Source organism: Mus pahari, chromosome 2 (genome assembly GCF_900095145.1).
Source record: "Mus pahari chromosome 2, PAHARI_EIJ_v1.1, whole genome shotgun sequence".
NCBI classification, from domain to species: domain Eukaryota; kingdom Metazoa; phylum Chordata; class Mammalia; order Rodentia; family Muridae; genus Mus; species Mus pahari.
Genome location: NC_034591.1, coordinates 124,558,840 through 124,575,714, shown reverse-complemented (window position 1 = coordinate 124,575,714; position 16,875 = coordinate 124,558,840). Strand labels below are relative to the sequence as shown.

General features: G+C 46.7%; 1 protein-coding gene across 13 annotated transcripts in view; it reads right to left on the bottom strand.

Moving 5' to 3' along the window:
• Positions 1–16,875, bottom strand: part of Itpr1 (inositol 1,4,5-trisphosphate receptor type 1) — a 330,113-nt gene that overhangs the window by 73,247 nt on the left and 239,991 nt on the right. For all 13 annotated transcript variants that reach the window (XM_029535575.1, XM_029535574.1, XM_029535578.1 and 10 more), the window contains 2 exons: positions 3,821–4,001; positions 1,192–1,445 (listed from right to left, as the gene is read on the bottom strand). In XM_029535575.1, the coding sequence (XP_029391435.1) occupies positions 1,192–1,445; positions 3,821–4,001 (435 nt within the window). The remainder of the gene's footprint in view (positions 1–1,191; positions 1,446–3,820; positions 4,002–16,875) is intronic.

The window sequence follows — 16,875 nt, the reverse complement described above, 5'->3', positions numbered from 1 at the left end:
TCACTCAGTAGATACAGTCAGCAGTATAAACATTTAAAGGTAGTACCTTCCTCTTGCTAGACTTGATCTGTATCAACTCCTCCCATATCCCCACTTAAGCTCATAGAACTGCCAATGCTGAGGTGTTCAGCTTTGGAAGTGAGACCCCACCTAAGAGCCATGCAGACACACTTCTCCTTTTCATCCTAACACCACCCAAGCGAAGACGGGTGGGCACCTAAGGTTCAAGAATTGACAAGAAAGCCAGGCAGTACACCCAGGGCCACATGTTCCAGCATGTCTTACCGGGGCAGGGATTTGGAACAAAGAGTTGGTGCTCTGGAGCAAACCCTCCACCCTTTCTAAACATCTTTGTTAAAAGGAAACTTCAAGCAAGGTAACACCCTGTCCTTGTCTTAGAGTCTGGTTAATATCATGAGCTCTACATCATCTAGGTTCGAGTCCAGCTTACTAAACTTCTAGAACATGTAGAACACACTGCTGTATATATGATTTTCCAAACACCCTTTATGCAATACACAGCTATACTCAGATTTATGTATTTGCTTTTGTAAATCTCATGTACTTAATATATTTAACAGTCTATTCATCTCTTCAATTATTACCTGAACATCTATTGTTATTGGTGGCAAAGAGCAGTAGGCTATAAGGCATATGCACATAGGTACCTATGCACACTAACTACATATGGAGCCAATGTCCCTAATGAATGAGGCTATCTTTTTTTTGACCTGTGGAGACAGTGGTGAAGACATGAAGGGATAGATCACCCACCCTTATTTTCATTACTGGTCACCCAGAAAGTCTGTAATGTTGGATCCTCAATTCAGGGAAGCTGGCCTAAATGACAGGAGCTGAACCATGGGTAGAAGGACACCACAGTCCAACCTACCCCACACTCCCACCTCTAGGTGCTGAAGTCTGCAGGGACCTCACCTACAAATGCTGGGGCTCCCTGTGCTTTAGTCAATTACTTACAGATCTCAGGGTCCCCCAGTCCCAGGCTTTCACCTGCCAGTGTCACGTTCCCCAACCCAGGACCCTCTCTTGGAGGTCTCCGGGTTCCCATCGTCTGGCTTCCCACCTGTGGATATTTAGGTCCCCTACACAGGATTCCTCTTGCACATCCCTGGGTCCCCACAGCCTGGCCTCTCCTGGAAGTCTCAGGGTCCCCACAGACCAGCCTCTCACCTGCAGATCTCGGTTGTGGTTCTCACACAGGAGCTGCAGGAAGCGCAGGATAGGCTGCATGATGGTGATGACGGCGCTCATCTCTAGGTCATCCTTGGCTTTGTCGGTGGTAGCCTGAGTGCCCTCCCCAGACTGGTAATGGTCATCGGGGTCGGCCTCCCTCCGGAAGGTGCTAAAGGCTTTTCTGGTGGCAGCAGATGCTTCCAGGAGCTGATCCCGGACTTCTTCTGTTATCTGTGTTGTGGGCTCTTTGGCTAAGAGGCAAACTTGTGACAGTCAATACTGCTACATCCTCAGAAGTTCCATTTTCTATATTCTATATACCAGCCAGAAGCCCAGATTCCAGCATTTACGAGGGATCTGTACACTTGGCAAAAACAATCCAGGAAGCCACCATCTCCTCTGTCTCTTGGTAGGTGGAATATGGAGCCTAGCCCTGCTAATTCCATAGTGCTTTCGACACATCACTGAGGCTTGTGCTATGCTATAGAGCAAAACGCCTTAGTAAAGGCTCTGCTGACCCCATAATCTGTGGCTCTGAACCTCAGCTTCTTCCTCCAAAAAATGTGAGCACATCAGTGACTTCGAGAAGGCTCCTGAGAGGTTTGATGTAATGCTAATGACAACAGCAATTACTGTTACTGGAAGGACAACAATTGACCCCTTGCCAAGTGCCAAGATATCATGAGTAAGCGCTCTGTGTGTATTATCTTATCTTTTCTGAAGAAGAACCCTATGGGATAACTATGGCATCATAGGTGGGGCTGGGGGCGGGTATCGACCGCATGGGCTCTGAGGCTGGCTCAGTGGCATAGTACTGTATCTGTGCCTCAGTTTCTTTATCTGTAAAATAGAGATAGCCATTTTATCTAAGTACAGGGTTAACTTGATGTTTACATAAATTGACACAGATAGGTAAAGAACTTTGAACAATAGCTGCTTACAATTTGGATCTAGGAACGTCTTTCAAAGGCCCATATGTAAAAGGTTTGGGCCCCAGTCTTTAGTGTTATGGGAATGAATAGAACCTTTAAGAGGTGGGGCTTGGTGGGAGGTCATAGGTTAGTAGGAGGGAGGTTGTGGGACATTGTTCTGGTTTCTTCTGATTCTCTGCCATGAGGTGAACAGGTTTTGTTTTTTTTTTTGGTTTTTTTCAAGACAGGGTTTCTCTGTGTAGCCCTGGCTGTCCTGGAACTCACTTTGTAGACCAAGCTGGCCTCAAACTCAGAAATCCGCCTGCCTCTGCCTCCCGAGTGAGTGCTGGGATTAAAGGCGTGCACCATCACGCCCAGCTTGAGGTGAACAGTTTTACCCTCTGCTCTCTGCTCTAGTAGGTATGTGCTGCTCCAAGGTGGATCCCAAAGCAACCAGACTGAAACTTCAATTAGTCTGAGCTCAGATAGAAATTCCCTGATCCTAGGTTTATATACCTCAGGTATTTAAACACTGCAAAAGAAAGATGGCTAGCATATGCCTGGTTCATATTCAGTACTCAGCAGGACTTGGTAGGTTTATTTTCCCCTCCTTCCTCCCTTTATACCCCATCTAGACTAGTGGTTCTCAAACAGTTGTGAAAGTAGTGATTTTTTTTTTTTCTCCCTAACTTTCCCCAGCAGTGAAGTGGAAATACCTGGAGACATTTTGGGTTGGGCATATGGGTGTGTGAATGGCGTCTGACAAGCTAAAGGTCACAAATATTGCTCAACATCCTATAGCCTCTGCAAGGAACATTCTCCAAATGTCAGCAGATACTTGACTGACAAATCTAGTACTAACCTTGAGAAGTTGAGTTCAGTGTGGTTAAATTAATTTGCTCAAGGCTGTCTGACTCCTAAACTCGCCCCTTCACCCTCAGTACTTTTCTTTTGGTTTTGAAGGGAGATTATAGAGGACAAGTTTGCAGTTTGGAAACTAAAGTCACCTGACATGGACAGACAAGATTTCTAAAAGTACGTATTTTCTCAATGTTCTCTAACAATAATCAGAAAAACAAGGTCAAGCAAAACCAAAACCCAAACAATTCATGGATCTTAATTTCGAATGCCAACTTGATGCGATTTAGTGTTGACATGGAAACATAACGTTGAGCTTGTCTATGAGGGAGTTTCTTGATGAGGTTAACGGATGCATGAAGAATAACCCCGAATGTGAATGGCACCATTTCCTCGGCTGGTGCTGAGACCTGAATGAAAAGGAGCGGAGAATCCGCTCATCACGCTCTGCTTGCAGACCGTGGATGCAGTGTGATCAGCTGCTTCCCATCCCTGCCGCCAGGCCTTCCCTCCGTGACAACTACAACCTCAAAGCATGCCCGGCACTAAGCCTGGTCTGCCTTAGGTTGTTTGTGTCAGGCCCTTTGCCATCGAAATAAGAAAAGTAGCTAATGCCACCCATACTAATTATAGAACTGTGCAGACATGAGAATATTTATGAATTTATTAAGCAGGAAGACCTTCCTAGGGGGCAGGACTTTGTCCTGGCCACTTGAAAGGATGGCATAACCACAGTCGTAGCTCTCTTCTACAGACCCTGTTCAGAAGGCATGTTGGAACCTGGAAGCCATGAAAACCATGCAGCATAACACAGGGCTCCTCTGCAAGCTCCAGTCCAATGGACCAGAGCATATTACCTTTCTTCCGAGATGGGGCATCCCTGTCTGCTTCATCATCTTTCTTTTTGTTTCCCAAGTCGCTGGTGTTCACTGTCACTGTCGCCTTGATTTCCTGCTGGGCCACCTTCATTCGATCGTAAAAAACCTTGAAGAACTTCTCCGATTTCTTATCTTCTGTCAGCCGGCAAAAAAATGAGTGCTGTCATGGAGAAGAGGAGATTCTCAACACCATGAGGCTGACACAATTAAGATCCCCAAATTAAATGGAGATCCTAGGCAGGTCATAAGCTTTGCGAATGGTCTACCATTCTCCAAATGATCTACCATTCTCTTAAAGCACCTGGGACTTTAAGGCCTGAGCTTTTCAACATGGAGAACTTCAAAGAAGCAGTTGAGCTTGGAGCAGCACTAGCTCTGTGACTGTCTCTGCCCTCACTGTGGCTCAGCTAGGAAGAAGTTCTCCTTTCACATCAATGGACAACACACATGCTAACTCCACAGATGACAAAAATGGAAAACGGTTGTAGTGATTACTGCAAGGAGGTCGTTAGTCTTCTCTATGTTCCTGTGCACATCCCTACAAACAGTGAATGGAAATATGCCGTCTGCTCCACAGGGCAAGTTCATAGGTAAAGGACCTGTCCACAAGCCAGGCTGAGGTTTGAGAGCCAAAAGTGCTCAGAAAGCTGTGGGATCATGTGACAGGAGCTTAGATGAGAGTGACAGTGGGCGGAGCAACCTTAAATGCTTCAAGAAGAAGGTAATTTTCAAATAAGGCCTTTCACCATAGGAAGGAGTGGCTAGATGATGTTCAGAATTACCAGGTAGCTTGCCTCCTGGATGTGCATTTGTTTTTGGCCCCACTGCAAGCAATAGTGTATATTGTTGATGTGAAAACACAATATGGTGTCTCTACTTCATTTACCAGTGTTCGCTTTCACCCCCTTGCAAGAACCACACTGTTGTGAGTTATTTACATAAAAATACAATACGGTCATTTCCAAAGGAATGAGCCAAAGCTTCAGACACTGTAATTCCTGTTCTCAGGAGATCTTTCTTTCAGTTTTGTACCTGACTCTGGCAAGATGGAAGTTCCTACAGGGTCACACTAGGCATCCAATGCTGTAAAGAATTATAACCCTCCTTGCAGCTCTGCAGTGGCCCCTAATTCCTCTAGCTCTTATATGCGCATCTCCCAACTTAGTAACCCACCCCACAGAGCTGCTGTTTCCATCTGTGAACAGGCAGTTGCTGGTACCCTGGCTCTTCTGGCCACTGACAAACCCCATTGACCAGCATCTTATGACCATCACTCATGTTCATGTTTCCTGTTCATGTCATTTCTTCCTACTCATGGATTTTAACTTCTGGTCCTGACAATGCAGGATCTGCTACTCCTTTGCAGACACTCTGACTCTGACTTGTCCCCTGCAATCACTCCTGAGTATCTAGGCCTATCTCTATCTTCCTGACTGTGTGATCACTGAGTCCTGTAAACCCATGACTCTTCACCTAACCTTACATCTGGAGTGCTCGCCACTGCCCTTTACTGCCTTTTAGTTTCTTTTCTCTTTTTTTCTATTCTATCCACTCACCCACTTGCTATTGTGCACCTGTCATGAGCTGGGCACTGTGTCAAGTATGAGGGACATAGGAAAGAACACGGGCCTGAATCCCCACTCTCCATGAACTGACAGGGTGGTGAGGAAAAGACACAGTGATTCAGCACTCACCTTAATGATCACCTATTCACTCCTTCTTTTACCCCTAGGAAAAAGGCCCGAGTCTTCTGGCCAACAGCTCTGTGGCAGCCACTCAATACCACCACTTGAATCTTTCCACAGCTAGACCCTCCTCATCTTTTTGTCTCCCCATTCAGGTTACTTCCTGCCCGAAACAAAATCCAAGTCAACTGCTTCTTTTCAAATGGCCATTCCTCTTCTTGCAATAGCAAGATGCTGTACAATCTCACTGTAGTAATTACTGTGGAGTTGCTCATTGTACAGAAGTGTACACTCTATGCAGGCCAACAGCCTTCATATGTTGTGACCAGGCTCAGCATATAGCAGGCATTTCATAGTCATTTGACAGCAGATTGATAAGAAGCTAATGTTTTATATCTTCTTTTGACTAGTTCCCCTTAATGAGATCCTTCTTAAGCAAACTTGATGAAAATAAATGGCCATCAAATAAAATTCTGGAGAAACTGCTTAAATATCAGAAACCAGCATTTAACGGTTCCCCTCAAAGTCAACACATCCACAAATAAAATAAGCCATGAGAGGATGGGGAACGAAACCACAGCTCCTTAATTCCCCAAGGTCACAGGCCACAGAACAGCTTCTCACACCCAGGGTCACAGGAGAGATTGCTTGATGAAAGGACATTGTGGGGGTTCACTTGAAGGCAGACCCTCAGGGTAACCCCTGCAGTTGAAGTATTTGGGAGACAACCTGGTCATTTGAAAAAACAAAGTACCTCACTTAAGAAAATATATAAGTAAGTAGAGCCTGTTATCTGTCTCCCCAACAGGGAGAGGTGGCACACAGCTAGCTTGCCTGCTGCAAACCACAGGGCTCGATCAGTGTTGGGGGGAGGGGGGTAGCCCAGGCCATGTCAGCTGACACCTCCAGGGTAAGGGACACTCTCCTGAAATGAGAGAAGGGCAGAGACTTCTGTCTATGTGTCTGCAACTGGCCACTCTTGTTTATTTTGCATTATTTATACCTTGGTCAGCTCCTGGAGGACCTGGAGCAGGAAGTCCTTTAGGAAGAGAACAAGTAGGTAGTGACTACAGAAGATGGGAGAGCTGAGTGTCTGCCCCCTCCCGCACTGCCACCCCTCACAGTTTGAGCTGTGCATTTTCTCATCAAAAGGAGAAGGTAATGGCTGTCTCAAGGGAGGCTCTTCATTGAAAAGGCACTGCAAGGCACAGGTCTCAGGCCCCACCTCTCTATACCCAAGTGAAAGAAAGAGCTGCCCCTGCACATGGAGTGCACAGCCCATGACCACTGCCAGACTTTAGCTCCTCTATCAAGGGTCACCACAGAAAACATGTCTCTGGTGCCTTACTCTCCTCATCGCAAAAGGAGTACTTCCTGGTGAACCTGAAGGCCCAAAGAGATGATTTAGAGCCACCCTCACAGTAGATCAATGGCTCTGACTTCCTCACTAGGTGCCAGGAGGAAACCCTTTATGCAGCATCCTAACCAAGCTCATTCCCAGGACAGGATAAATACTTAGCACACCTCGGACACTACAACTAATTAGGAAGAAGGCTGCCTGGGGCCTGGGCACACACATGCAGGTGCAGTGATTTAGGGGCATAATGGAGCACAGGCTCAGGTCTTGGAAGACCACAGTAACCAAAGACAGCTGGAAGACATCCCGTCTCTGGAAGGAGGCCGAGGCATCTCCCATGAGGATAGGACTGAGCACTGATGATGGAGTGAGTGAAGAAGCCTTCTCTGATACAACGAGGTGTACCAAGTGGACAAGACAGATGTGGAGCCACACAGGGCTCGGGGACAACCTGCTGGAGTCTGCTAGAGCCATTCACTTGCCTCCTCCATGGTGAGATCTAGACATTAAGAGACTGGGTCCTTTTCCCTCCTCACAGGCCTATTCACATTCACCAAACTTCTTTCTGAGGTAACTAAGAAGGGAGAGGCAGTATGGCTTGTCACACCATGTGGGACTGAAGACCAGAGCAAACAGGTACACAGCCCCTCTAGCCTCAGCACCATCTGGCCCTATGCCCACTTTCTTCACTGAACCTATTTCAGTGAATTGTCTCTTCCTCCAGGCCAAGCGTTGTCACAGGGAGATTTTACTTTTTTTCGACTCTTTTCCTCTGTACCACCTGTCTGGGTGTGAGTGAACCCTTCAATATAAAGCTAGCCCACAGTAAGAAACATTAGATGGCAATAGAAATGTCAATGGCGGTGGTCTCCATGGGAAGAACAGTTAAAAAGGGGGATAAGATAATGTTCTGGAGTGAAGGACCATCGTGACAAGAGCGGCAGTTGCATGGATGTCGTAAGCAGTGGGTTTCTCAAATCTGTGCATGTTCATCCCTATGTCCTGACAATGTACACTGCACCTTACACCAGAAAGTAATGTGGCAAATGGGATGACTGCTAACTACTCCACCTTTAACAGTGACACAACTTTGCTGGCACCTGGATTTTACTCTACAAAGATTCATGTTTAACTTGTTAGATACTTAAGTTGGCAATCCAAAGCATCTAGGTGTATGGTCACCTGTTATTGTAGCCATACAACAGGTATAAAAACATTTACAAATCTAATCAAGTTCCACTCTTCAAATCTGCACATATTACAGAAGAGACAAGCCTGTTTTGGTTCCCGAATACTAGGGAACTTTGGTAACATATACGTATGGGGCCACTTCCAGAACATCCCTGGTCACCCGAGGGAACGGCCCCTTACTGACCTGTCCTCACCCTTCTGTTATCTCCAAATCACGCTGGATGCCAAAACCCTTTTAATACATACTGTCTCATCAGCATCTGAAGAGATCGCCAAGACAGATATCATTGTTCCTAAACCCAGCACCTTGCACACACGTGTGCTAGGGTCAGGGGAGGTCAGAGGCTTGTGGCAGTGCCACAGAAAACTCTTGCCCAACAGGAAGACAGCCTTGGTGGGCAGACATGAACAGAGGCTAGAAAAGTAGAGGAAACGGGGTTTGTTCGGGGGCAGACGTTCACCACCAAGTTGAGACACGAGGTATGGCAGGTTTGCACATGACATGCTTGAGGGAAGGAAGTGGGGTCAGGGGTAGGGTGAGGAAGTGGCTGCTGGCCTCAGCCATCTCCAGGCAGTGGTGGAGGGTATGGGTAGGGGGTGGGGTGACGGCAGCCATTATAAGCTAAGGTTCAAACAAAACAGAGGAGAAAAGAAGCAAGAGCATAGGCTACTTACCATGGCTGGAGCTGGGTGGAAGCAGCAGGGTCCAGTGTCTTGCCCAGCATAATAACCCTCCCCAAATACTATTCGATACACAGACACCTTATATAAGAGACACGGGCAGACGGGATCCCTTTGAGATGGCATTAGAACCACACAAGCTCTTGGAACTAATTCACAGATTTACAAAATACCCTTTTAGCTACCCCCTCCATGTTTTACAAATGAAGAAGGTGACCTCACACAGGAAAAGGATTTTGTGAAGGGCACAAGAAGACCCCTTCTTACTTCTTACCCTGCTTCCTTACTGCCTGTGTTGGTTAGTCTGTCAGCTTGACCCAAGCTAGAGTCACCTACGAGGGAACTTCAGATGGGGTTGTCTAAGGCAAATCATTTTCTTGATTGATGATGGATATAAGAGGGCCCAGCCCACAGAGGGTAGTGCCATTCTGGGACATTGGTACTGGGGTGTATAAAAAAGCAAACAGATCAAGCCATTAAGGAACATTCCATCATGACTTCTGCTTCAGTTTCTGCCACCAGGTTCCTGCCCCGACCTCCCTCAGTGATGGACTGTGACATGGAAGAGTAAGATGAAATAAACCCTTTCCTTTCTGAGTTGCCTTTTGTCATGGCATTCATCCCAACAATAGAAACAAAACTATGACATTGCTCAGTCCAGTTCTCCATGACCAAAACAGCTTGTGGTTAATTGAAATCGGAGTCCTAGTTGATGATCCTACTCTAAAATCCTTGTTTTGTGGGCAGTGTTCCCATATTGGACTGAGTGTCATGGGTGCCGACGAACCTGTGGGATAGGTCTCAAATCAAAATAATACAACTACCTGCTATTCCATCTTGGAAATGGGCTGTTGCTTAATTAACCTGTTGGCCACCTGCTACCTCCACCCGAGAGAGACACTGCAAAGAAATGCAGCCCGGCTTATGCTATGACAAGAGGCGCCCTGAGGTTATGATCCAACAGAGAGCGGAAGCACCCTGCAGAAAGTGGGAAGATAACTGTAGTGTGCCAGACACTTTTTAAATTTTTAAGTATAAGAGGCAACAAGCCTAATTAAACCGTGGGCCTGAGGTCTTGGAAAAACATCATCCCGGGAGATAGAGGCCTTTCCTGTGACCTGGATCCACAGCCAGGACAATGAGGGAGTGGCAGGCAGAGACCTTCCTCATCTGAAATGAGTATCTGGAGTTCAGTAAGCAAAGGACAGGCAGGCTCTTGGACTCCGCTAGCATGGTGCTCCCTGGAAAATGAGCTGCCTGCTTGGACCTGCCCGGGCACTGGGTCACTCAGTTTAGAGGAACCCGTTGGTGGGTATCTCAGCTACAGAATAGGGTAACGGCCAGAGGCGGAGCAGCCTAGGGCCAGGGTGGCGGTGGGACTTTGATCCTTTTCCAAAGAAAGATGTGGCTGGGCTACCTTCTGGACCCTGAGAAAATCCAGAAAGTGAGGTTTTGTTTTGTTTTGTTTTTTTTCCATTTGACTGCTTTCACAAGACATGACCATGACTGATACAGCCATGACGTCATTCAGTTGGCGTGCTTCACCTATCTGCTGCAAAATGAATTAAGTCCTTGGGCTAAGTCCGAGAATTTGAAAGATGTGGCTGAGCAGTGAGCCAACAATGGTGCTTCCAAGCACTGATAAACAGGCTACCTTTACTCTTTGTTTTACTCTTTTTAACGCTAGCTCTGGGACTTGAGGGGCATCGTAACTCAAAGGACTCTGCCTGTCATCCCCGGTGGAGCAAAGTAAAGGCATTGGTGACACCGATGGCCGTTCTCTGTGCACCCGTGATTAACTGAGAATTTGTCACTTCCTAGGAACCCTTTCTGAAAATTATATGGCAGTCAACAGCAAAGGTGCCAATTTTCCGAGCATCACTATCTCTATTAATCCTCAGCCACCCCATGGGTAGGTGCCAATATTATCTCTACAAAGAAACAGAGCTTTTGACAAGTTGCAGAAGTTGTCAAATCATACAACTAGTGCTTGCTGGTGCTGCCCCCATGTTTAGCCTGGCATGCTTCTGACGCTCTAGCCTTCAACCACTGCTTTGTTAAACTTGTCTCTGTTTAACAAGAGATTGTCAGAGTCTGGACACCTTACAGCTTTTTATAAGCCACCCCAGACTTATACTCCAACTCTGTCAGAGATACAAATGCAGACTACTATCACGGTAAAGAAAGGTACCAAGAGTCACAACTCCACAGGAAGCAAGGATACTTAATACATGTGTTAGCTCTGACTCCCAAATTATCCCTTTATGGTATCTGAGGGTATGCTAGGGCTGGGGCTCATAAGCTCTCAACAGAGTCACTGCCACACAATAACTACTGTAGGACTTGAGTCTTTGTCTTAGGCACCAAGTGTAATGACCACAAGTCAAAGATCAGAAACCATAAGGCAATAATATATACTTGATTAGGCATACCAGCTCTGGAGAACTGGAACTCAGAAATGGACATTTTGGCCTTGGCTCCTCACTAGCCAATCCTGTGATCTTAAGTAGTTTCATCCTCATTTGTGTCTTGGGGATTCCTTATCTGAGAAGATGAGATTGTACAACCTGCCTGGTCTACATCACATGGAAGAGGCTAGGGCTCCATCAGGGTAGCAGTTATGAAACAGTGTGGAAAACGACCCGATTCCTACTGAGCCTGATATAAATGCATGATGATATTATTATCTAACAGTAATGTGTCGAAGGAAAGACATTTGGATATAGGCTAGGTGGGTCTGTGGGTGGTATGTAAGGTTCAAAATCTCCTACTCATGTAACATCCAGTGACAATTCCATATGGTATTGGTAGCTCAAGATAGCTTCCAAATTGACAGCAAAATCATAGTAAATGGTAATCCCCTGTAGTTGTCACGATGTAAGAAATAACAGTAAAACTGGTCTAGACTATTACTAGCTATAGAAGCCATTGTGATTTCTGTAGACATAGAAAGCCCTCTGGTTTCCAATTCATGAAGTGAAATATCTTCAAAGCTAGAATACAAGCCTGATATCAGGCAGGCCTGCCTTCCTAGACAGTCCTTAGTGTCTGTCTCTCTCGTTCTCTTTTTTAAAAGATTTGATTTAGAATTGTGTGTATGTGTGTTTCTGTGTGTAGCTATCTGTGCATGAGCAGCTGCAGAGGCTAGAAGAGATTGTTGGGCCCTTCAGAGCTGGAGTTACAGGTGGTTGGGAGATATCGTGGGTGCTGGGATCAACCTTGGGTCCTCTGCAAGAACAGTTTGCTTTCTTAACCACTCTCTAGTCATCTGACCACCCTTAAGCCATATCTCTAGCAGAGGCAGGCAGATTTCTGAGTTCAAGGCCAGCCTGGTCTACAGAGTGAGTTCCAGGACAGCCAAGGCTACACAGAGAAACCCTGTCTCAAAAAAAAAAAATGCACACCAATTTTCAATTATTCTGCCAACCAAGAATGGGCAGAGGGCATGTTCTGGCCCATCACTGACTTCCTGGTGCCAGAGAGAAGGGGCAGAGATAAGGATACCCTTACTTGGATTCACTAGATTCCTGGACTTCAGGGTCAAGGACAAAGCAGACTTTCAAAGATGCTTTTCAAAGTAAAATAATTCATCTTCTAACAAGCAGACAAGTCCACTCTGTTCTAAAACGCATGCTTTCTCTAAGGCAGGAAGCTGAACTGTGTTCTCCTTCATTTGTCTTTCAATGCCCACAGGAGCTGGCACTTGCTGGGAAATTCTGCCCCATCTATATAGCATAGCATGCAGATCACCATGCAGATCAGAATAGGAATAGTTTCATACATATTCATCAATAACATCTCAGCCAACAAAATATACTTAAAAAAAATTAGGCTGGGCAGGCCTAGTAGCACACACTGTAATCCTACAATCCCAGCTCAGTAGACTGAGGCAGGAAAGACCTCCCAACAAAATTGAGAAATCACCCTGGGCTACATAGTGAGAACTTTCCTCTAAATAAATAACCAGGCGTCCTCTAAAGTACCTGACTATATAAGTATACCGGCAGCAATCACACCCCACTAGAATTTCAGAGTCACTCAAAAGGATTCCAGAGACAGGAGACAAGGCTTGGGAGAGCCCTGTGCCTCTGGCCAAATTTTTCTCCAGATTTAACTAGTGGGACTTGTTACAGAGACTAAAGGTCAGGATCTTTTGGGAACACATTTGTGTGATTTCTGGCCAAAGACACGAAGAGAAAAAAGTAAATCCTCCAGGAAAAAAAAAAAACAAAAAACAAAAAACCCAAAACAAATGATGATGACCACTGGATAGAAAACGAGGCACAATACATAAAGACGATAAGTCAACGTGGGCTAAGAACTGCATGATGAGGTAGGATCCTCCCCACTAACCTCCCACCTGTGCAAGAACGTATGGTGGTTTGTCTCTGAATGAGTAGGAGCCTTGTTTTAAAGTCAGGAATTGTGCCTTTTTAACTACTGTAAATCTCAGGTCCAGGGAAGACATCTTCTTTTTTTTTTTTTTTAATTTTATTATTTTCTTTATTTACATTTCAAATGCTATCCCAAAAGTTCCCTATACCCTCCCCCCCCCCACCCCTGCTCCCCTACCCACCCACTCCCACTTCTTGGCCCTGGTCTTCCCCTGTGCTGGGTCATATAAAGTTTGCAAGACCAAGGGGCCTCTTTCCAGGGAAGACTTCTGTTCAAAGGATTTAAAGGCTCACGGTCTCAACCCATGGCTATCTTCTCAAACAGAGAAGGCAATGACCAACAGACTGGATATGGCCCTGGGGCTACAGGAGGTACGTATGCGTCAGACAGCCCAGAAGCACCTTCTGGGGTCACGATGCAATGGGTGGTCCCTTTTGGCAGTTTGTGTGAAATTCTCAAGTCCGGCCTTGGCTTGCCCACAGACTCACTGTGGGGTCTGCAGTGGGGAGTGCATGGAGGTCTCCTCCTCGGACCTCCAGACTGCACTGTGACACCACACATGAAATATGTAAGAAGTGCTGGGAAAAAAACAGCAATGTGTTCTCAACTGAGTGTGTTACAAGAGACCTGTAAGTCCTATCACGTAAGAGGTGAAGGTGTGAGCTACACAGTGAGACCCAGTTAAAGAAAGGAAGGAAAAAAGGTGGGGGGGAGACAAGCCACATGCTAGGACATTAATGGTATTACCCAAACAAATGCATCCCCCACCCCCCAACTCCTCACATCCATTGTGCAATGAGCTTTATCAGGTGTCATCCTGAGGCCACAAAGGTATCCCACAGTGAAACATGTAGAAGGCTAAAGGGAGCAAAGGGCCAAAGGTGGGCAGGATGAAATGACACAGCCTTTATTCATGCATGCGCATCTCAACAGAAAGCAATGCAGTCTACATCAGCTCCAGGGGTCTGGGGTAAGGAGTCTCACCCTGGAAAGAGGAAGGCCATGGTCGAGGCCCTGGCCATGGCTAGCTATTCTTTCCTACATCGATGGGTAGGATGATCTGAGATATTACAAAAGAGGCAGGAAGAAGTCAGTCTTTAGAACAGACCCTCGAGGTCATGCATCTGCTCTGTGTACTTGAGGGGACCATTCATTAACTTAAACCAGTTTTCTGACTCACAGCTCCAAGCTTCTCAGGGACCTTGCCTTGAAATTTAGAGCAGGACCAAGAATAATCCTTTGTTCACACATTTTCTGTGTCTGTGTGGAGCCCTGGGACTGAGAAGGAGCTTCATAACCTATATCCTTAGGGAGGCGGGCCGTGTGTGTGTGTGTGTGTGTGTGTGTGTGTGTGTGTGTGTGTGTGTGTCGGGGTGGAGGGGGAGGATGATCTGGGAACTGGATGCCTTGAAAAGAGGAGGATTAAGAACTATCTGAGAGGTTTATTGAGAGGAAGTAGGAAATACGTGTGACAATCCCTGCAACAACCGGCACCCAGCAAGCTTCAGTGCTATCCCTTCCCACCCATCCCTGCTCTCAACACACTTGACTGGGACAAGTCCACTAGACCATAAAATCCAAAGAAAAATACACACCCTCTCTCATGCCAAAGATAAAACAATGTCTAGCTGATGGAAAACCTGCTGTCCCTTGCAGTCATCCCTGGACCACCTGTCCAGGTCCTCTCATCCTCAGACACACACCTGTAAGACTATCACATCCCCCAACCCAGCAGGCCCATTCATGATGTTGGCCTTTTGGGTGATGTCCCTGTGGCCTGAGAAGCATTTGATAGTGACATGTACAGATAGCCAAATCGACAGAGGTGGTCAGTTTGAAATTACATGGTCCTCATCTTTGGTAGCTCAATCTATTCTGGCAGCAGTAGTACGCATCCAGGCAGGTCACTGACCTGAGCCAACTTGGTGCCCTTTAGAAGTACAGAGTAAGGACTGGCAGAAAGTGTGGGGATCAGGGGATCACCTAATCCAGCTTCACATCTGATGACAGGCGTATTACCAAAGCTGAGCAGTCACTTCATGCTGCTGCCCACCCTGCAAGCTGTTCCTGCCACACTGGCCTCCTCAGCCATGCCAACACACCCAGTCCCGGGCCAGAATACCCTTGCTCTTAACCCCATTCCAGCTGAAAGGTCTCCACATCCATGTCTCCTCCACGAGGGCCCTCCCCATCCTCAGGGAATAATTCCTTGCTTCCGGTCTCACTCTCCCCGTTTCGCTCTGGTTCCCTAGCCGGCTTGCCCACTGGATGGCATACTATTGAAGTCCCGGCCCCAACCTGCACAAGCATTTTGTCCAGTGTTCAGTATTTATTGTCTTAATGAATGAATAACAGCCCCAAGGGAGGCACAGCTCCAAAAACCTTAAGCTGAGGTTTAATTCTGGGTATGTGAAAGCTCAAAGTCCCGCTGAATGGGGAAGTGTCCCACTTGGGGGGGGGGGGAAGGTCAGCTGGAGGGAGCTGGCACTTAGCAGGCTTTTGCTTCTGACTCTGGGACAGGTTCAGCCTGGCTGGGGATCTTTAATCTGTCCAGTTAACTGTTAACCAATAGGGCCTCAGAGACACAGCTGCCTGCACCATTAACTTGGGAGCAGGAAGGGCAATTCTTTGTGGGCCCTCCACCTCAGAAGCTGGCTTCCTCCCCAGGCTCAACAGCTACAAACTCCAGGCTGAACAGTCTGTGGGGTCATGTTGCAAGAACATTAATAAAACTACATTTCTCAAACACCCGGCTGCTGAGGGTGACTCCACCACACCTTCCTTCAATTACAGTCCCCCCCCCAACCCCCACCCCCATTTTAAAGTCTTGGATTTTTGGAACAGTTTCGGAAGAATACATGTGGTTTATAGAACCACAGCCTTGAGTGTCTGAATCACACTGATGAAGCAAGCTCAAAATCCAAGCATAGCAAACTGGTAAAACACGGAGGGCCACTTTCCCAGGGGATCTTAGTGGACCTTGGGAAATTTAATTGTGGGTAGGTTCTGAAGTGGCCAGCAGCGCTAAGATATAGAGCTGTGGTCAGCTGTGAACAGCAGGAAGGTTCTCAGAACTGAGGGCTCCAGGTTTGCATCTGAGGTGAATGGATTGCTTCATATCCAGGATCAAGCTGCTGCCTAGCCCAGTAAAAACCACTGCAGGGCTGGCCCACACAAGCTCAGTGGTACAACACTTGCCTAGTATGCACAAGGCCCTGGGGTCTATACTCAGCACCAGGGTGAAAGAGAAAAAGGTCTCAACCACGAAGTTAACTCTCTTGGAAGGTTTCCAAAGGGAAAGTCCCTCAAGTTACTCAGAGGGAAAAAAAATTACCTACTCAGTCTGGAATCTGGGATGTTTTATGCAGATGTCGGCTGCACTAGTTAATGAAGGGAAGTCAGCAGGCCTTTGATTATTCAAACAGCTACCTCTAGTAAGGGCTGCACAACTCATAAGCAATGAAGGGGTGGGCCTGACTTTTTAGTTTTTTTTTTTTAGTTTAAAAATCTTAAGCCTGTTTTGCTGGAACTATTCCCCCCACACCATGGAGTTTTTCATCCCAACTTATTCTTTTGTACTTGTTAAAAGCTTCCGCTCTGGTGAGAGTGTCAACACAGAGTCAGCACAAAAACCTGGGTGGCTTGGCCACCTCAGAAGCCAAGGTGCAGGGAGCAGGGATCACTCTCTGGCAGCCACAGAGTTCTCAGCCATATACCTTCCTTGC